The 17268-nt window shown below is 38.1% G+C and overlaps 1 protein-coding gene and 1 long non-coding RNA gene across 2 annotated transcripts; one reads left to right on the forward strand and one right to left on the reverse strand.

Moving 5' to 3' along the window:
- The first annotated feature begins 1411 nt into the window (after positions 1-1411).
- On the forward strand, positions 1412-1867 carry LOC133879059 (secreted RxLR effector protein 161-like). Its single transcript, XM_062317610.1, has one exon. The coding sequence runs from the start codon at positions 1412-1414 to the stop codon at positions 1865-1867; it is 456 nt and encodes a 151-aa protein (XP_062173594.1).
- A 3538-nt stretch (positions 1868-5405) lies between these two features.
- Positions 5406-7504, reverse strand: LOC133880536 (uncharacterized). Its single transcript, XR_009902320.1, has 2 exons — positions 7181-7504; positions 5406-5813 (listed from the first exon to the last, which is right to left on the reverse strand). It is a non-coding gene; the product is annotated as an uncharacterized LOC133880536 (long non-coding RNA).
- Positions 7505-17268: the final 9764 nt, after the last annotated feature.

Raw genomic sequence — 17268 nt, forward strand, 5'->3', positions numbered from 1 at the left:
TTCCCACTCCTTTTTGGGGTAAAGCCACTCTCACAGCTATCTACACTATCAACAAGTTGCCTACACCTCTGCTTGCACATTGCACCCCGCACGAGCGGTTCTTTGGCTCTTCTCTCACTTACCATCAACTTCGTGTTTTTGTTTCTGCTTGTTTTGTGGTCTTCTGGAAGCATAAGTTATTTCACGAAGTAGGGAAATTTAGCATGCCCTCTTTCCCTCCCTTTACCACACTTCTAGAGATGCCTCTCTCTCATTCTACCACTGGTGATGTTTGTCCTGAGTCTTCCTTGCTTGAGCCACAATCATCAAATGCTCATGATGTCGCTCCGCTTGAGTCCTCAAATTCTGTTCAATCCGAGGCTCCCGTTCATACTTCCCCACCTGCTCTTCGCCTATCCACTCGGGTAAAGTCTCTTCCATCCCATCTCCAGGACTTTCATTGCTTTCATGCCTTAGCTGCTTTACATGAACCTCACTCCTATCGTGAGGCTTCCACTAACCCTCTTTGGCAGGACGCGATGAAAGAGGAACTTGATGCTTTACACAAAACCATACATGGGATCTGGTTGACTTGCCTCGAAAGAAGTCTGTTGTTGGGTGTAAGTGGGTCTACAAAATTAAGACTTGTTCTAATGGTACTGTTGACAGATACAAGGCTCAACTTGTGGCCAGAGGTTTCACTCAGGAGTATGGTGTGGATTATGAGGAGACCTTTACTCCTGTTGCTCACCTATCTTCTATGCGTGCTTTATTGGCAGTTGCTGCCTCTCGACATTGGTCACTTTCTCAAATAGAAGTCGAAAATGCCTTCCTTAATGGCGATCTCAGTGAGGAAGTCTATATGCAGCCACCTCCTGGCCTCTCTTCTCCTCCGAACAAGGTCTGTCGTCTCCGTCGGGCTCTCTATGGCCTAAAGTAAGCTCCACGAGCATGGTTTGCTAAATTTAGCGCCACTGTCTCTAGTCTTGGCTATTCCATCAGCTCTTATGACTCCGCCTTGTTTATTCGTCGCACAGATCGAGGCATCATTCTTCTGTTGTTATATGTTGATGACATGATTATCACTGGTGATGATTCTATTGGTATTCTGGAGCTCAAGCAGTTTCTCAGTCAACTTTGTGAGATGAAGGATCTTGGCATTCTCAGCCATTTTCTTGTCCTTGAGATTTCTTCTTCTTTTGATGGTTACTATTTGACACAGGCCAAGTATATCTCTGATCTACTTTCATGCGCCAAACTCACAGACTGTAAGACCGTCGACACACCGACTGAGCTCAATGCCCGTCTTAATCTACATGATGGTGAGCCCTCTTCATGATTCCACTCTCTATCGGCATTTGGTTGGTAGCCTTGTCTATCTTACTGTTACTAGGCCTGAATCTTATATGTTGTCTATCAGGTGAGTCAATTTATGGCTGCTCCCCGTTCTACTCACTTTTCTGCTGTCCTTTGCATCCTTCGTTACCTCAAGGGGACATTATTTCATGGGCTCCACTTCTCCTCTCAGTCTCCACTTGAGTTACATGCTTATACTAATGCAAATTGGGCAGGTGATCCTAAAAACCGTCGCTCCACCACCGGTTATTGTTTCCTACTTGGCACCTCTCTTATTTCTTGGCGCAGTAAGAAACAGTCTGTTGTTGCTCACTCCAGCACTGAGGCAGAATATCGTGCTTTAGCTGACACCACCTCGGAGCTCATTTGGTTGCGATGGCTTCTACAAGATATGAGTGTCTCTCTCTCCTCAGCTACTCCTGTCTACTGTGACAATAGAAGTGCTATTCAGATTGCCCATAATGATATTTTTCATGAACGGACCAAATATATTGAGATTGATTGTCACTTTGTCTGTCAACATCTTCTTTAGAGCTCTCTACAACTTCATTATGTCACGTCTCATGATCAATTCACGGACCTCTTCACAAAGTCTCATCCTCTAGGATGGTTCTGCGATCTTGTGTCCAACCTCAAGATGGTTTCTCGCACTCCACCTTGAGTTTGAGGGGGGGTGTTAGATTATATGTTTATGTGTACGTATGTATTGTCCCACATGGATTATTGATGTATATTTCTGTCAGGGGCGGAGCCACCTTGGCCCCCCCCCAAGCCCCAAGGTTCTCCCCAAAAAAAAAAATTAAAAAATTAAAAAATTAAAAAATTTAAAATTTTGCCCCAAATTTTATTATTTTTTCTAATTTTGACCCCCCCCAAACTTTTTTTTTTCAATTTGGCCCCCCCAACTTTGGGGGGCTGGCTCCGCCCCTGATTTCTGTGATTACTAGCCTATATATATAGGCCCTCATGTATAGCGTAATGTGTGATTCAATATATAACTTTTCTCTCAACAATCTACAATGGTGATACTGACATTATCAGATAGTTTTAACAACTTAGACTACAAAATTCTGATGCAAGCAAAGTTCCTCAATACCTATGAGCCAAAGCATATAATATCACTACCAAAAAAAAAAAAAAAAAAAAAGAAGTTTTTAGTGACGGAGTTTTAGTGACACCTCCTGACACGTCACTAACGTGTTATTAAATTTTTAGTGACGTGTGTCCAATGTCACTAATCACTGCGTCAATAATGGGGATTTGGTGATGATCACTAAATCTGTTTTATTATTTTTTTAAAATATATATATATAAAATTATAAAAAACAAATCCCAAAAAACTAATTATCATAATTAAGACTATGGAGATTGAATTACTTATGATCATATTAATTAACCCATTTTCTATTATCTGTAAATGAAAAAAGAAGAAGACGGAAAAAAATAGATTGGGCAGTGTAAATTCCCGTCAATCTTCATTTAGACAGGCTGCATTCAAAAGATGGTAAAGAGCTGAAAGCAACCCAAAATTATGTGCTCTTAAATATTTAAAAATGAAAAGAATAATATAAATTTTAACACACAGATCAAATAATTTTACTAGAGGGTCGTATTCTAGAGCTAATATCATCACTATTTAGAGCTCGTCTATACGGAGGACGAGGGTCAGACCCTCGTCCGACTCTCGTCCTACATGGCACCTTTTTTGCTTTTTTTTTTTTTTTTTTTTTTTTAAAAAAAAAAAAATAATAATAATAATAAAAAAATAACAAAATAACAAAAAGTTCTGAAAACGCATGACTACCTTTTCTTCCCCCCATTTTCATTAAACTCATCCCCAAAATTTCAAAATCCTCTCAAACCTCACCCCATCTCCACCGCCCACAACCACCGCAGTTCGCCGCCCACCGTAGTTCGCCGACTAGGAGCGCCGACGACCGCCACTCTCTCTACACGGGATCCTAATCTTCAAACATCAATCTTCCTTTTCTCGCCCATGTAATGCTGCTGAGGGCTGAATCCTAGCCCTCAAACCGTAAAGAATGCAGATTTCAGGCGCTATCAGTGACTTGTTGGTGGTAATTCCGTCGACCATCAGTTTCAGGTCCCCAAAATTCATGCACTTCCTTTCTGCTGAATTCCCCAGAGTATGCTACTTAATCTTTTTTCTTGCGGCTCTTTATACGTGTTTGTTTGTGTACTATCAATCTCTTGTTCTGCGTTTGGTTTCTCAGAAAACATGGGAAAATGAAAGAAACGTAATTTCTTTCTTGATCTTTTTAAGTTTCTCTATTTTGGAGTGGAGGAAACTATGACTGATGGGCTTTTGAAATGAGGGTTATGGTTTGTTTGGTTGCTGAGAAATGCTAGGGAGAGGAAAGAAACATGGAATTTTTTTTTTTTGTTATTTTTTGCCTGAAGGCAAGGAAAATGAAACCTTTGTGTATGTGATTGATTTACTCTCTGGGCTTTTGTTTTAAGGATTTTTTTTATTTATTTATTTACTATGGTTTGGGAGTGTGTTTGCTGCCTTACCGTAATTTAGTGAAGGCACATGTATATATAACGAGAACAGTTACAGATTGAGATTATCTTGTACAAGTGATTTTTATCAAGAATAACAAACAGCAGTTACAGGTTATAAGTTGAATACAATCGAGTGTTATCTTTTGAGATTTGATTGAACTCCTCCCATCTTATCAGTTGTTGTCGAGGAATGATTGTTTATCTCGGAGTCTTCGGTTTCTATTGTATGAGAATGATCTTGTGATGCAGCAGATTGTGTTGATGAATAATCCTTATCATTTTCTTTTATGTAAATTAAACTTTTGGTATTTGTGATTGACTAATTATTTGGGTTTCCGTTTTACCTTTGGTCCTAGGTTCCCAAGCTCAAATGTGCAAGGTTTGAGTCTTGGGTGGCCGTTACATACAAATTACTGAAGGGTAGAACCGCCAATATGGAGATATTGATTATGAGTGCTGAAATACTGTTAAGAACATTGCAACTTGTACATAATGGCATTTAGTTGAATACGTAAACCAAGTGGTATATGAATCACACTTTACATAGAGAAAATTTATGTCTTGTTGCTGAGATCATGTCTGGAAAAAGAAAAGATGATATTCATCTCTTATGTACTTTTGATTTTAGAGGCCTCAGAATAAGTTTCCTTATAATTAAGCCTAATAAAACTATGTAGTTGTCTAGTTGGATTTCCTTCAATATTGTATTTTATCTCTACTTGTGTGTAGTTGTCTAGTTTGATTTCCTTCAAGATTGTAATTTTTGGTTCTAGCATTTTATATGTTAGATTATTTGTACAGGGTCACTTTGTAGACTAATTGTTGTGGTTTTATTTTGTGCACTTTGTATACTGATTTGGATGGGCTGCAAGCTTGTTGATTTTATCTATCACAGTCACTTAGAAGGTTTGAAGTTTATCTTGTTTTTCAAGTGCATGAGTGAGGCAACAATTGATTCTCACCCAACCAAAACAAAGCGTCCAAAGATCATTGAAGCCGTTGAAACTGTTGACGATAAGATCAAAAACGCTAATGAAGAGAAGGATGCAAGAGGAGTTAGAATAAGATGAACTTTGTGTACTCGAGATATAAATTGTATTTTCAAACATTATGTAATCTCTTTTTAAGTGAGTATGTACAACAGCTTTTTTTTTTTTTTTTTTTTTTTTTTACAGGATATGATTATCTAAAATTGTCTAATTTATTGAAAGGCACAAACTTGAGTGTTAAAGTGGTGTTGATGGATTTAGGTTTTTGAAAAATTGTTTGATGTGATAGAAAATAGAGAATTCTCAAATTATATGAGGCAAATACAACCAGAGATAAATTGGCAAGTTGGATTTTTAAAGATCGTAGTTAAATTTGATTAGATTGTTTCAAGATTTTGGTTCTCATAGATAGACATGTATAATAGTTAAATTTTAATCATTTTCCTCATTTTCCTCATTTTCTTGTAGGGTTTGCAATTTGTCAAACGGACTACTTTGCTTCATATTAACTCGAAAAAGAATCATGTTTTTGCATTAACTTAACGCATAAAAATCTAGAAAAAGTCGATCCACTCTATTCCACCAATCATGTAGTTCTCAAATTACATTAAGCGTGTACATAACAACCAACATACAAATCTGAGACCTTTGATGTACAGGAAACAATAACCAATAGTCACAGAGCTCATGCTGCGACCTTTGCATCTTATCAATACCCACAAAAAGAAACACAATACAATTTTAAACAGCCCAACATTCCAATAAATATACCATTGCAAATTCATATCAAACCAATAAAAATGTACTACATATTTTTAAATATAGACGTTGCTTGTTCATCTTCACCATGAGGCATATGTAGATGCTGCTTGTTATAAGAAAGGAATGTAATCTTCTTGAGCTGGCTTTTCAATAGTTAACACTCAACATGCACGTTCTGTAGCTGAGAATTTGTAGGTGCACCTATACCATAAATTCAATTCAACCAGAGAGGCAATTAGAAATAGATAATAACTATATTTTGAAGACACAATGCCAAACATGCCAGAGTAAAAAAAAAAAATAAAAGGCCAGTTTCAAAATCTAATTTTTATTTTTAAATAGTGTTATGCAGCATGCAAAGTATATGCTGCTTGTTATTTTTACTTCCTGTAGGCCTTTGTTGTCTTAAGTCTGACCATGCGATCAATTGAATCATCAAAATTTATTCCTGAAACTCTACACTTTAATTTTGCACCTACAGAAAAAAATCAACATTTGAGAGAAACCTAGCATAACACTAAAAAATTTCATCAAGTGAGGAGTGTCCTCAAATCGCTTAATCAACCATTCAGATGAGTGCATTCAAATCAAACTTATAACACCCTCCCAAAAAACTCCAAGCATGTCATATTTGCCACAATAGCAAAAACCAACAAAACCAATCAGAGATATAGTCTAAATTGGGCAGCGCATTTAAGTTAGAAATCAACATCATCTTAACCACTCACTTCTCCAATTGTTAGCATAATCTTAATAACTGTCATGAAGTCCATATTATTTTTAGTTTCTACTTCAAGGATGAACATTTCGGTAGGTAATCAAACACATAAAATTCTGTCTTTCTTACTCAAGCAATAACAAAATACATTGCAGGAGCAAACAAGCATATATTAACAAAAACAGAACTACAGTTAAATGCCTTTTGTCATGAACCACATTGGAAAAATTAGTAGGTTGTTTCTTTCTCCTAAAGCTTTGTAGATATAACAATTAGATGTGATACATATTAATATAACAGAACTAAACTTTCCAGAAAAAGAAGAGAAAACAACTTTCCAAGAACAAAATCACTAGTCCATAAATCAAATACCCATGGTAACCAACAATACAATGCCTCTCTTCAGAAGCAACAGATGCTATTTATTAGACTAAAATTTTGAAATGATAATCCAGAGGCTAACCCAGCAAGATCCATTTGTTTTTGTTTTTGTTTTTTTGTTTTTTTAAGTGCAAGACCCATTTGTTAACACTCTATTAATTAACACAGAGTTCATGTAATGGTAACAACAAGAACAGAGAAAATAGCAACAAGAAAATCATTGAGCACAATACTCTCTTGTAAAACCATAAGCCATTATAGAGGTTGAATCATTTGATAGATATCTGCAGAGAAACCATACATACATTCTTTAGTTGATCTGAATAAAGTGAAAATCTGTCTTCGATTTATAGGAAGAAAAAAGAAAAAAGACCCATAAATAAAACTCCAAAACTCTACCCAAAATACAATCAAAAGGACTAAAATGGCCAAATATCTAAAACACCACACAACATTGTGGGAAGGATACCTGAAATTTAGGGGAAATCTAGGGCTAGTACCAGATCTGAGGTCACCGGAGATTGGGTCGGCGTGATCACTGGTGCTCGGAGGTTAGGTAGGTGTGGTTGTCGATGGGCGACGTTGGGAGGGGGAGAGGGAAGATGGAGATGGAGGGATGATTTTTTGGATGAAAACCAGATCTGAGGTCCCCGGAGGTTGGGCGGCGTGGTCACCGGTGCTCGAAGGTTGGGTTTTGATGGTCGCCGGTGGGTGGCTTTCAGCCGGAGGTGGGAGGGAGAGGGAAGATGGAGGAGCACGGGAGAGGAGATGAGGAGGGGGAAAAAATTGGGGGGAATGAAAAATGTTAAGAAAGATAAGATGCATCAGTTTTTCAATTTTTATTTATTTTTTATTTAAAAAAAAAAAAAAAAAAAAAAAAAAAGCAAAAAAGTGCCACGTAGGACGAGGGTCGGACGAGGGTCTGACCCTCGTCCTCCGTATAGACGAGCTCCACTATTTAAGTTATTGACCAAAAATTTTACTGTGGGACCGGGGTTTATTATTGCACAAAAATTGTCCACCGGAAACATTCCCATGCCAAGTTCGAAATGCTGCATAAAGATTAATTAAGAAGCCAGGAAAGACCTGAAGCTCAAAAAAAAAAAAAAAAAAAAAAAAAAATACAGGATCAAAGCTAATAAGGAACCCACATTGAAGTCATCAAATCAAAAACTAGTCAAATTAGTAATAGAGTACCTCCGAGGATACTGACGATATGGTCTTCTGATCGATCTGCATTCCTCACTATTGGAGTCATTAATCCCTGAAGCAATATAATATGATGAGGCATAGTACGACTTCTTCCTTCTCAACATTATTCCAGTAAGCTACCATGTATCGACAGAGCAAAATTTCATTATCAGAATAGTATAGACTAAATTTATGTTTTATAATAATTATCAATGTTTGCATCGACAGCCGTGCGTATAAATAATATGCCATAACATCAGAGGATGATGTCCAAAAGTATAATTTTTTGTCATCCAAAACTTGAAAGAAAAGTCATATAAAATTACAATAACATTGATTTAATTAGTGACTTGTCATTTTGACACGTCAATAATAATTTAAATTTCAATACATTTTTTAAAAATTATATTGCCTTAAAATTTATTAACGTGGCAATTTTCGACACGTCATTAATTAATGACGTGGTAAAAAGTGGATTATTGTAGACACGTCACTAAATGTTTTTTTGTTTTGTTTTTATTTCTTCCTTTTTTTTTTTTTTTTTTTTTTTTTTTTTTTTTTTTTTTGTAGTGAATAAAGCAATGGTGGCCGAAACAACCCTAGCCATGCACCTCCAAATGGCCGGCCTAGGGTGATCGAACCAACCCCAACCAAATGGGGTGGTGCCATTATCACGCAGGATGGAAATGGTTTTTTCATAAAATAGATAATAATAATAATAATAATAATAATAATAGAAAATAAAGATAAATTTTAGAGTCTCACCAAAATAACAAAGAAGATAGGTTGAACTATATATAGTCATATTGGCCTTGGCGGAGTCTCACCATCAAAAGAGAAGATAAATCACATCTCAAACAAAACACTATTTTTTCATTATCATCATCCGTCTCAATAGGCGTACAAAGAACATTTAAATAGATGGTATAAAATAGCTCGTTATTGAATTATAAAATATCACTAACTCGAAATTACATGACTTTAGATCAAACCCATTACTGAATTACAACATAACTTAAATTATAAAATCATAACCCTAATAACCTAATAAGACCTAAGTAAAACTAAAAGACCATGCTTTATTTTTAAGCCTGCATCAGGTTAAACTCAAACCACCCTTTCGGTGGGTTAGTGATTGAAAATTATTGGACTTCTAATTTACCAAGTGTGTGCAATAGTGTGCAACAAAATATCACAATGCGGAAACTTAAGAGACAAATATTTTGTTGACGAAGTGGAAACTCAATTAAGAGAAAAACCACTCCAGGGCAGTCAAACCCAGGATATCCACTATTCATAAGACAAAGCTAGTACATAAACAATAACACTCACATACCCGATGCAGCGATCATATCTAGCACTCTGACGTGTAATCCAACACGAATGCTTTCCAACCAAGTCACCTACTTGAAGAGGTCTTCAATGGAATCATTTACCTTAGAGCCAACCCCTAAGATAGACTTCAGCTCAGCATAGTAACAACACTTGGCAACGGCTTCAGAGAGGACGTTTCATCACAATAACTCTTACAATACACTCTCTAAGCTTCTACGGAATTCACTACCGAATTCTTACAATTCTCAAGCCTAGGGAATTCTATTTATAGGCTACAGGAGTTCAAGTACGCGTCTGACTCGACTTTGCGATTGGCTTTCCAAATTCGCTGAAATTCTTTCTTGAATTGAGCTGCGTCTGGACGGTGTTGCCCTAGCGTCCAGACGGTTACACTTTAGCTGCACGCAATTTCCATATCAAGGCTTGGCGCATCCGAACCATAACAACTGTCGTTCGGACGGTTGATCTGATGCACGCAATTTCCATATATGAAGCTTAAGTGTCCGGACCATAAAGACTGTCGTTCGGACGATTGAACTTTGAATGCATGACTTGCCTTATGAATGAGCGCGTCCGAACGGGACTACACGTCATCCAGACGGTTACATTTGTCTTCCCATATTTGTGCTTTTGGAAATAAATCTCATAGCTGATCGAACACTAAAAGGCGTCCGGACGTGCTGCTAAGACGTCCGGACGGATGCAACTTGGAACAGTTTGAAGCTTCTCGACACAGAGGAAGGTCCGGACAGAAAGTTCTCGTCGTCCAGACAGATGATGCTTGGACAGTTGATCGTCTGAACGGAATATCACGTCGTTTGGATGGATGCAAAGGATCCGATTTCTCTGACTTGGAATCTATGCAGAATCTTCTAGAACTATAACGCCGAATAGGAAGACTTCTGAAAATGACTGAACCCCCGTATAAAAGCATCATTACATAGAAGTGATTTTGTCATAGTAGAATGCAGCCAATTACAAACCAACAAACTCCCCCTTTGGCCATTCTGGGACAAAAACACTTGACCAGTTAAAAAATACATTCTCGGTCCAATAAAAAATTACTCCCCCTTTTTTGTCACAAAATGACAAAGGGAAAAACAGAGTAATAAGAAAAACCACAAAACAATTACTCCCCCTAAATGTCTCAGCAGGACAAGGGTAAACAGAGTAATAAAAATCTAAGAGTTAAAATGTTTAACAAATTATCCAAAGATAGAACGATAAAATGGCTCAAAATAAATAAAAACCAAGCACACAACAATCAAGTAGCCTCAGCCATAGGCGCATCATCATTGTCATCACTGCTAGACGGATGGTGGTGCTTGAGACACTCCAAGATGTCTAACTGACTCTACTTTACACGGAGGTTAATAGGGTGAACCTTCTATTGCATGGTAGAAATTGATTGTTGCAATAGACGACATAGCCAGCTGCATGGAACTCATGCCCCCCTGGAGTGCAGCTAAGGCCTCTAGGATCTAAGCATATCATGTATCTTGTTGAGGAGGCAATGGAGCAGTTTGAGAAAAGGATGCCATATCAAGTACTACTACATGAATAGGAGGGGGCTGTGAATCATCATCCTGATCGTCTTGCCTCAGCTGTGCATTAGACTTCATCAGCGTCTTCTTGCTAATGGGATTCTGGACCACCATCTTAGGCTCTCCAGCTACACTGATGCCTGACTGCAAAATGATCTAATTAAGTAAGCAGCCGAAGGGGAGACCAGTATTGGTCTCATCACGAGCCTCCGGCATCACTCCCAAAATATGCTTACATAAGCAGAAGGGCAAGCGCAAGCAAATGGCATAGACAAAATTGTGCCTTCTTCAGAATGAGGTCACTGCGCCTAGTAACAGGCCATAGATTGTTCAAGATGATCTTGGTAAGCATGTTGTGTGGGGTAGACAAGGCACCGATCCTGAAGGTAGTGGTACGCTCCTCACCCTAAGGGACAATATGGAAAAATTCTTTGAGATCATCCAGAGAAGGAGTAAAACTACCTCATTGTATGGGCTGGCAAAAATCTGGAGCACATGCACCCTAATGAACTGACTGATGATCTGAGGATCAACAGTGATAACATGCCCTTCCACAGAGGACTAAAGAACCATCCCGCGGTCATCATCCTGAACAACCTCAAGATTAGCATGAAATAGTCTAACTAGCCTAGTGAGCACAACACAGGCATAGTTGTGAAGATATCCCCAGTGGTAGGTTTGTATAATCTCGTGGATACTATCCAAAGGAGCCACCATAATGTCCGCATGAACAACATTCTGCTTGGCAATGACGGGTCTGTTCATAAGTTTGGCTCTGAGAGCGACCAAATCTTCTTCTGTCCTCTGTCGGACTCTGCATGGAGGATTGCCAGCAGACATGATTCTGCAAAAATAACCAACAAGGTATACAAAAAAAGATATTCTCCAAAATTTTAGACTCTTGTTAGTTAAAAAAAAAAAAATCCGGCATTATAACGGCAGTAAAATGGACTTTTCCAAAAAACAACCAGTGAATATCACAATATAGTCCAAAATAATACCGAAACATATGATCCCAACACAGCAGATATCACAAATATGCAACATATAATCTCAAAACATATTCCCAAAAGATTCAATATTCTAACAGTTTGCAACGTACTGAAAAGAATAAAGAGAACTAAAAAAGTACCTGAAATGGAGAGAAATATGCACAAAAGGCCAATATAAGCCGAGATAATGCAAAAACCCACGAGAAAAATGCACTAGAAGACAAAAAGTATGAAAACAATCGAGTGAAAGCAAATGGGATGCGACAGCTAGGGTTTGAGCATTGAAATAAAACTTGTGGGGTTCCCATTCGGACATATCACTAACCCTTTTGGACGCACATTGCCACATAAGCATGTAACAGGCTGCGCGCGTCTGGATGTGTATCCTTACTATCTGGACACCTGAGCCGCATCCGTCTGGACGAAAGGAGAGACCGTCTGAATGCTTCACATTGAAAAGCAGAAACTGAAGGAAAATTTGCAGAAAATATTTTCCCTAATGTCAGCTTCAAAACATGCATGTATAAACAACTGATAAAGCAGTCAAAAAGCATCTCAAAAATATGCAAAGATATAAAGGAGAGTTTTTGAGTTTAATCAGAACAAAAATTCCCTATAGACAGAAATTTCAAATAGATTACTCAACTCATGCAATGCGTGTGTGTGTGAAGACTTTCTCAATAAGGTATGAAGTTCACTGATATGACAAAAAGCAGCCGGATTTTCTAAACATGAGAGAAAGTCAAAGACAGAATCGTTAAAAGTCAAACATTTTTATTTACTAGGTCCTAGCAACCCTTATCTGATACACTCTCCCTAAGATGCATCACCTAATTGTTTTTACTTGTACCATGAAGGACAAGGTAAAATTTTACTTACACCATGAAGGACAAAATATAAAGCTAATTCAACACAGAAGCAGTGAATATAAGCATATAACACAGAATCCAGAAGAATAACTGCTTGGTTCTTGTTGGTGTTGCAGCCTAGAGAGAATGCTAGAATTTTTAGGCTCTAGTTTCAACTAGCATGTTGGTCAATTTGACCATCTTATCAAAAACATCTCTCTTATTTAGAATTTCCATAAGCAAGAAGTCTGAGAGGAAAAAACGTACCTTAGGGGAGCCTTAGATAGTGCACATTTTCATTACATGAGGAAAGTAACTATCCAGCTTTTACATACATAGGAAAAACTTGGCAGATATATAGTCATAAACTCTCAATCATATATAAACAAAGTCAATTAATGTACAATGAACTGAGATATCAGGCAAAAATACAAGCAATATCTGACATGCCAAAAAAAAAAAAATTCCCTACATTTTCTCTCCCAATTTTTTTTTTTTTTTAAAAAAATAATAATAACAACATGCTATATGGAAACAACATCATAGAATGAGCATGCAAGGCAAGATCAAATCTATGAAGGATCAAAATAGTCAATACAGAAAAAACAGTTGCCCAACATGGTTTTTTCTGTCTTCCCCAAAAAGTACCTGCAAAATTCTCTCAAGAGAAATAGGGGGCAAATAACAGTGGTTCCTAATTGCAAAGCAAACACAAGATATAATAGTAGAAGAACATGCAATGCAATCAAACCTGATGCTCTAGGACTAGGAACCAAATCTTAGGCATGAATACCTTCACCAACTAGGTGAGTCCATTCCCTCTTAAGGGGTGAATGTCTTCCTTCTTCCTGACCCATGTCTGCCGTCCTTTAGGTGGTTGTTGGCAGGATTTCATCTGATGATCTATCCACTGCATCATGCTCTGCATCCAAATAGGTTGCTCCTTCCTTCTTCTGCAGTTTTTTAAAGAGCCTCAATTTGTTAGTCTTGGGTTTGCCACTTTGATTAGCAGGAATAAATCTCTACTGAGGCCGCTGATGCTAGGGAGCTTGGCGCCGTGGGGCATGATGCCATGGGGCTTGATTCCATGGAGCCTAATGGGTAGACTGATGTCTCGGAGCTGGATTCCATGGAGTCTGATACTGGGCTAAAGGTCTTGTGCCAAAATTTGCTTGTCTCGACACTTCTTTCTTGACCTTTGCTCTCTGAGCCTTAAGAAAGGAGCACTGGGGTCGGACATGCCCGCTTAATCCGTAGTGATGGCATATGGGAGATCGTCTAATGGTATGGAGCTTCTAAGTGACCGGAACATATCCATTGATTTTGTCCTTCCCTTTATCCATGATAGTGGGTGGAGGCTCGAAAAATGTGGGCTTGAAAAAGACAATCTTGGAAGTAGAAGGAATATCAGAAGGAGGAGCTACATACCCGAGTCCAGTCTTGTCTATTGGGCTTTTCTAAATTCATGTGAGTCAGCTTCTCATCGGTGACCCTCTCTAATTGTAGTTGTGTCTCTAGTAGCTTTTCCTCTAGCCCCTGTATCTTGAGTAGCGGTGAGCTTTTCTCTGTCTGTATGCTATTCATGTCGTGAATGTGCTGCTTGCGAGCCTCTCTCAATTTCATGAACTCCACATAGAGGATTTTATAAGCCTCCTTGAATTCCTCTCCATCTTCATCATTGTGCTCTGAGTAGTAAGCATCTTCCTCTTCTACATGCGAAGCCACAAAGGCTAGAAATTTCTCTTGCTCAGGAGCTTCTTCTTCTTCTTCGGACTCATCACTGAGAATCAAATTGTATGCCTTCCCCTTTCCCTACTTGAGGTTCTCACAGTCAGCCCGTATATGCTCAAACCCTAAGCATTCAAAACATCTTAGTCCTCTGGGATCTTTTTTCTCAGGTTCAGATTCTTTGGGGGCCTTCTTCATTTTTTTCGAAAAACTTCTTCTTGAACCGCTCATTTCTCATTAATCTTCCAAAAATTTTGGCCAGCATAGCCACAACTTTTTCTTCATCCTCAGAGTCGTCTCCAGATAAGGCTTCCACCTTCTTCTTGGTAGCATTCAGGGCAATGGTCTTCACCTTTTTGACCGGAGGCAAGGATAGCTCATAAGTTTTAAGAGATCCCACCAACTCTTCAATCTTCATTACTTCCAACTCAGGCAAAGATCTTAGAATTTTACGGATGAGTTTTACATCCGAGACAGTTTTCCCAAGACTCACCATTGAGTTTCTTAGGTCGCTCATTTTGGAGTAAAACCTCTGAATGTCTCATCTTCCAACATCTTGATTTCTTCAAATCTAGAAATCAACATTTGAAGTTGGGCAGATTTAACAAGTTTAGTGCCTTCATATGTTGTTCTAAGATTTGCCACGCTTCTTGAGCGGTTTCACTGTTTAAGGTTCTTGCAAATTTAGATGGTGAAAGCGCTTGACATAGATCATGGTGGGCTTTATCATTAGAAAGTCGTGCGTTTTTTTGACTAGTTCAGGAGTTGCATTCACTGGCTTAGTCCAACCAGTTTCAACAATATTCCAATAGTTAATGGATTTTAAAAAGAACCGCATACGAGGTTTCCAATAGCCATAGTTTGTACCATCAAAGGTAGGAACAATATTAAGATTTTGAGACATTGAAATAAAACTATATGTCAAAGGAAAGATAACACTCAAGAATTGAATCTAAACAGAATGTGCCAAGCTCTGATACCAATTGAAAATTATAGGACTTCTAATTTATCAAGTGTGTGCAATAGTATACAACAAAACATCACAATGAGGAAAATTAAGAAACAGATATTTTGTTGACAAAGTGGAAACTCAATTAAGAGAAAAACCACTCTGAAACAGCCAAACCCAGGATATCAACTATTCAGAAGACAAAGCTAGTACATAGACAGTAACACTCACATAACTGATGTAGCGATCGTATCTAGCACTCTGACGTGTAACCCAATGCGAATACTTCCCAACCAAGTCACCTACTTGAAGAGGTATTCAATGAAATCCTTTACCTTAGGGTCAACCCCTTAGATAGACTTCAGTTCAACATAGCAACAACACTTGGCAACAGCTTTAGAGAGGATGCTTCAGCACAATAACTCTTACAATACACTCTCAAGCCTAAGGGCCTCTATTTTTAGGCTACAGGAGTTCAAATACGCGTCTCACTCGAAATACTTAGGGGCCGTCTGGACGGACAACTGTGCGATCGGCTTTCCAAATTCGTTGAAATTCTTTCCTGAATTGAGCCGTGTTCGGACGGTGTTGCCCTAGCGTTCGGACGGTTGCACTTTAGCTGTACACAATTTCCATATCAAGGCTTGGCGCCTCTGGACCATAATAGCTGTAGTACAGACGGTTGATTTGCTGCACGCAATTTCCATATATGAAGCTTAAGCTTCCGAACCATGAAGACTATCATCCGGACGATTGAACTTTGAATGCACGACTTGCCTTATGAATGAGCGTGTCCAGACGGGAATACACATCGTCCGGATAGTTGCAACTGTCTTCCCATATCTGTGCTTTTGGAAAGAAATCCCATAGCTAATCGACCATTGAACGGCGACCGGACGTGTTGCTGAGACGTCCGAATGGATGCAACTTGGAACAGTTTAAAGCTTCTCGACATAGAGGAAGGTCCGGATAGAAAGTTTTCGTCATCCCGACAGATGATGCTTGGACAGTTGATTGTCAGGACGGAATATCACGTCATCTGGATGGATGTAAAGGATCCGATTTCTCTGACTTGGAATCTAAGCAGAATCTTCTAGAACCATAACTCTGAATAAGAAGACTTCTGAAAATGATTGAACCCATGTATAAAAGCATCATTACATAGAAGTGATTTTGTCCGAACAGAATGCAGCCACATACCAACAGTGATTTAGGATGGAATTTACTAATATTTTCGGTGAAAACGAAAAAATAGAAAAGATGCGAAAAATAATATTGAAGCAGCACCATTTGATTAGAAGTTTACATGTTCGTAGACAATGGAAGTACAAAAGGAAAGACTTGATTGCCAAGCCAGGATTTTATTTTATTTTATTTCCTTATTTAAATTTAAGACTTTATTTCCTTTACTTACTAGGACTAGATTTGCTTTATTTATTTATTTTCCTTATTAGGATTAGATTTACTATTGCTACTAGGAATAGGTTTACTTTTATTTATTTTGTAATATTTTCCTTTTTTTTTAATAGGTTTACTATTACTATTAGGATTAGGATTGCTTTCTCTACAAGTATTTCTCTTATATAATTAGGCTAGCTTATTATGTAAAAATAAAATCAATTAAATTATTATCAAATCAGAAAATTCTCTCTCAAATACTCTGCAGAGTTTTATATTTATTTTAGCCTCGGGCTTGTTTTTATCTTTTTTGGGTAGAAGACAAAGACGCTTCTCCTTGCAGAATCAAAGACGCTGCTCTTTGATTAATTACCTTAGTCTTCCGCTACGTCAGTTGGTATCAAAGCAGGCTTTATCCTGATCATGACCAATCAGCACAACGGTGACAAACTTCTCCAACAACACCGCTTGTAAGGGAGGGGCTCTTTTGAGAGCTAAATTCATGATCATGGGGTATTTGAGCCAGTGTTATCCGGATTCGATGGCCAACTTTTACCATAATAACAACTTCT

This window comes from Alnus glutinosa, chromosome 10 (assembly GCF_958979055.1).
Source record: "Alnus glutinosa chromosome 10, dhAlnGlut1.1, whole genome shotgun sequence".
NCBI lineage: Eukaryota > Viridiplantae > Streptophyta > Magnoliopsida > Fagales > Betulaceae > Alnus > Alnus glutinosa.

What these genes read in the sequence shown, in the direction of transcription:
- LOC133879059 (XM_062317610.1), top strand. Translation starts at nt 1,412, where the DNA reads ATGGCTGCTCCCCGTTCTACTCACTTTTCTGCTGTCCTTTGCATCCTT.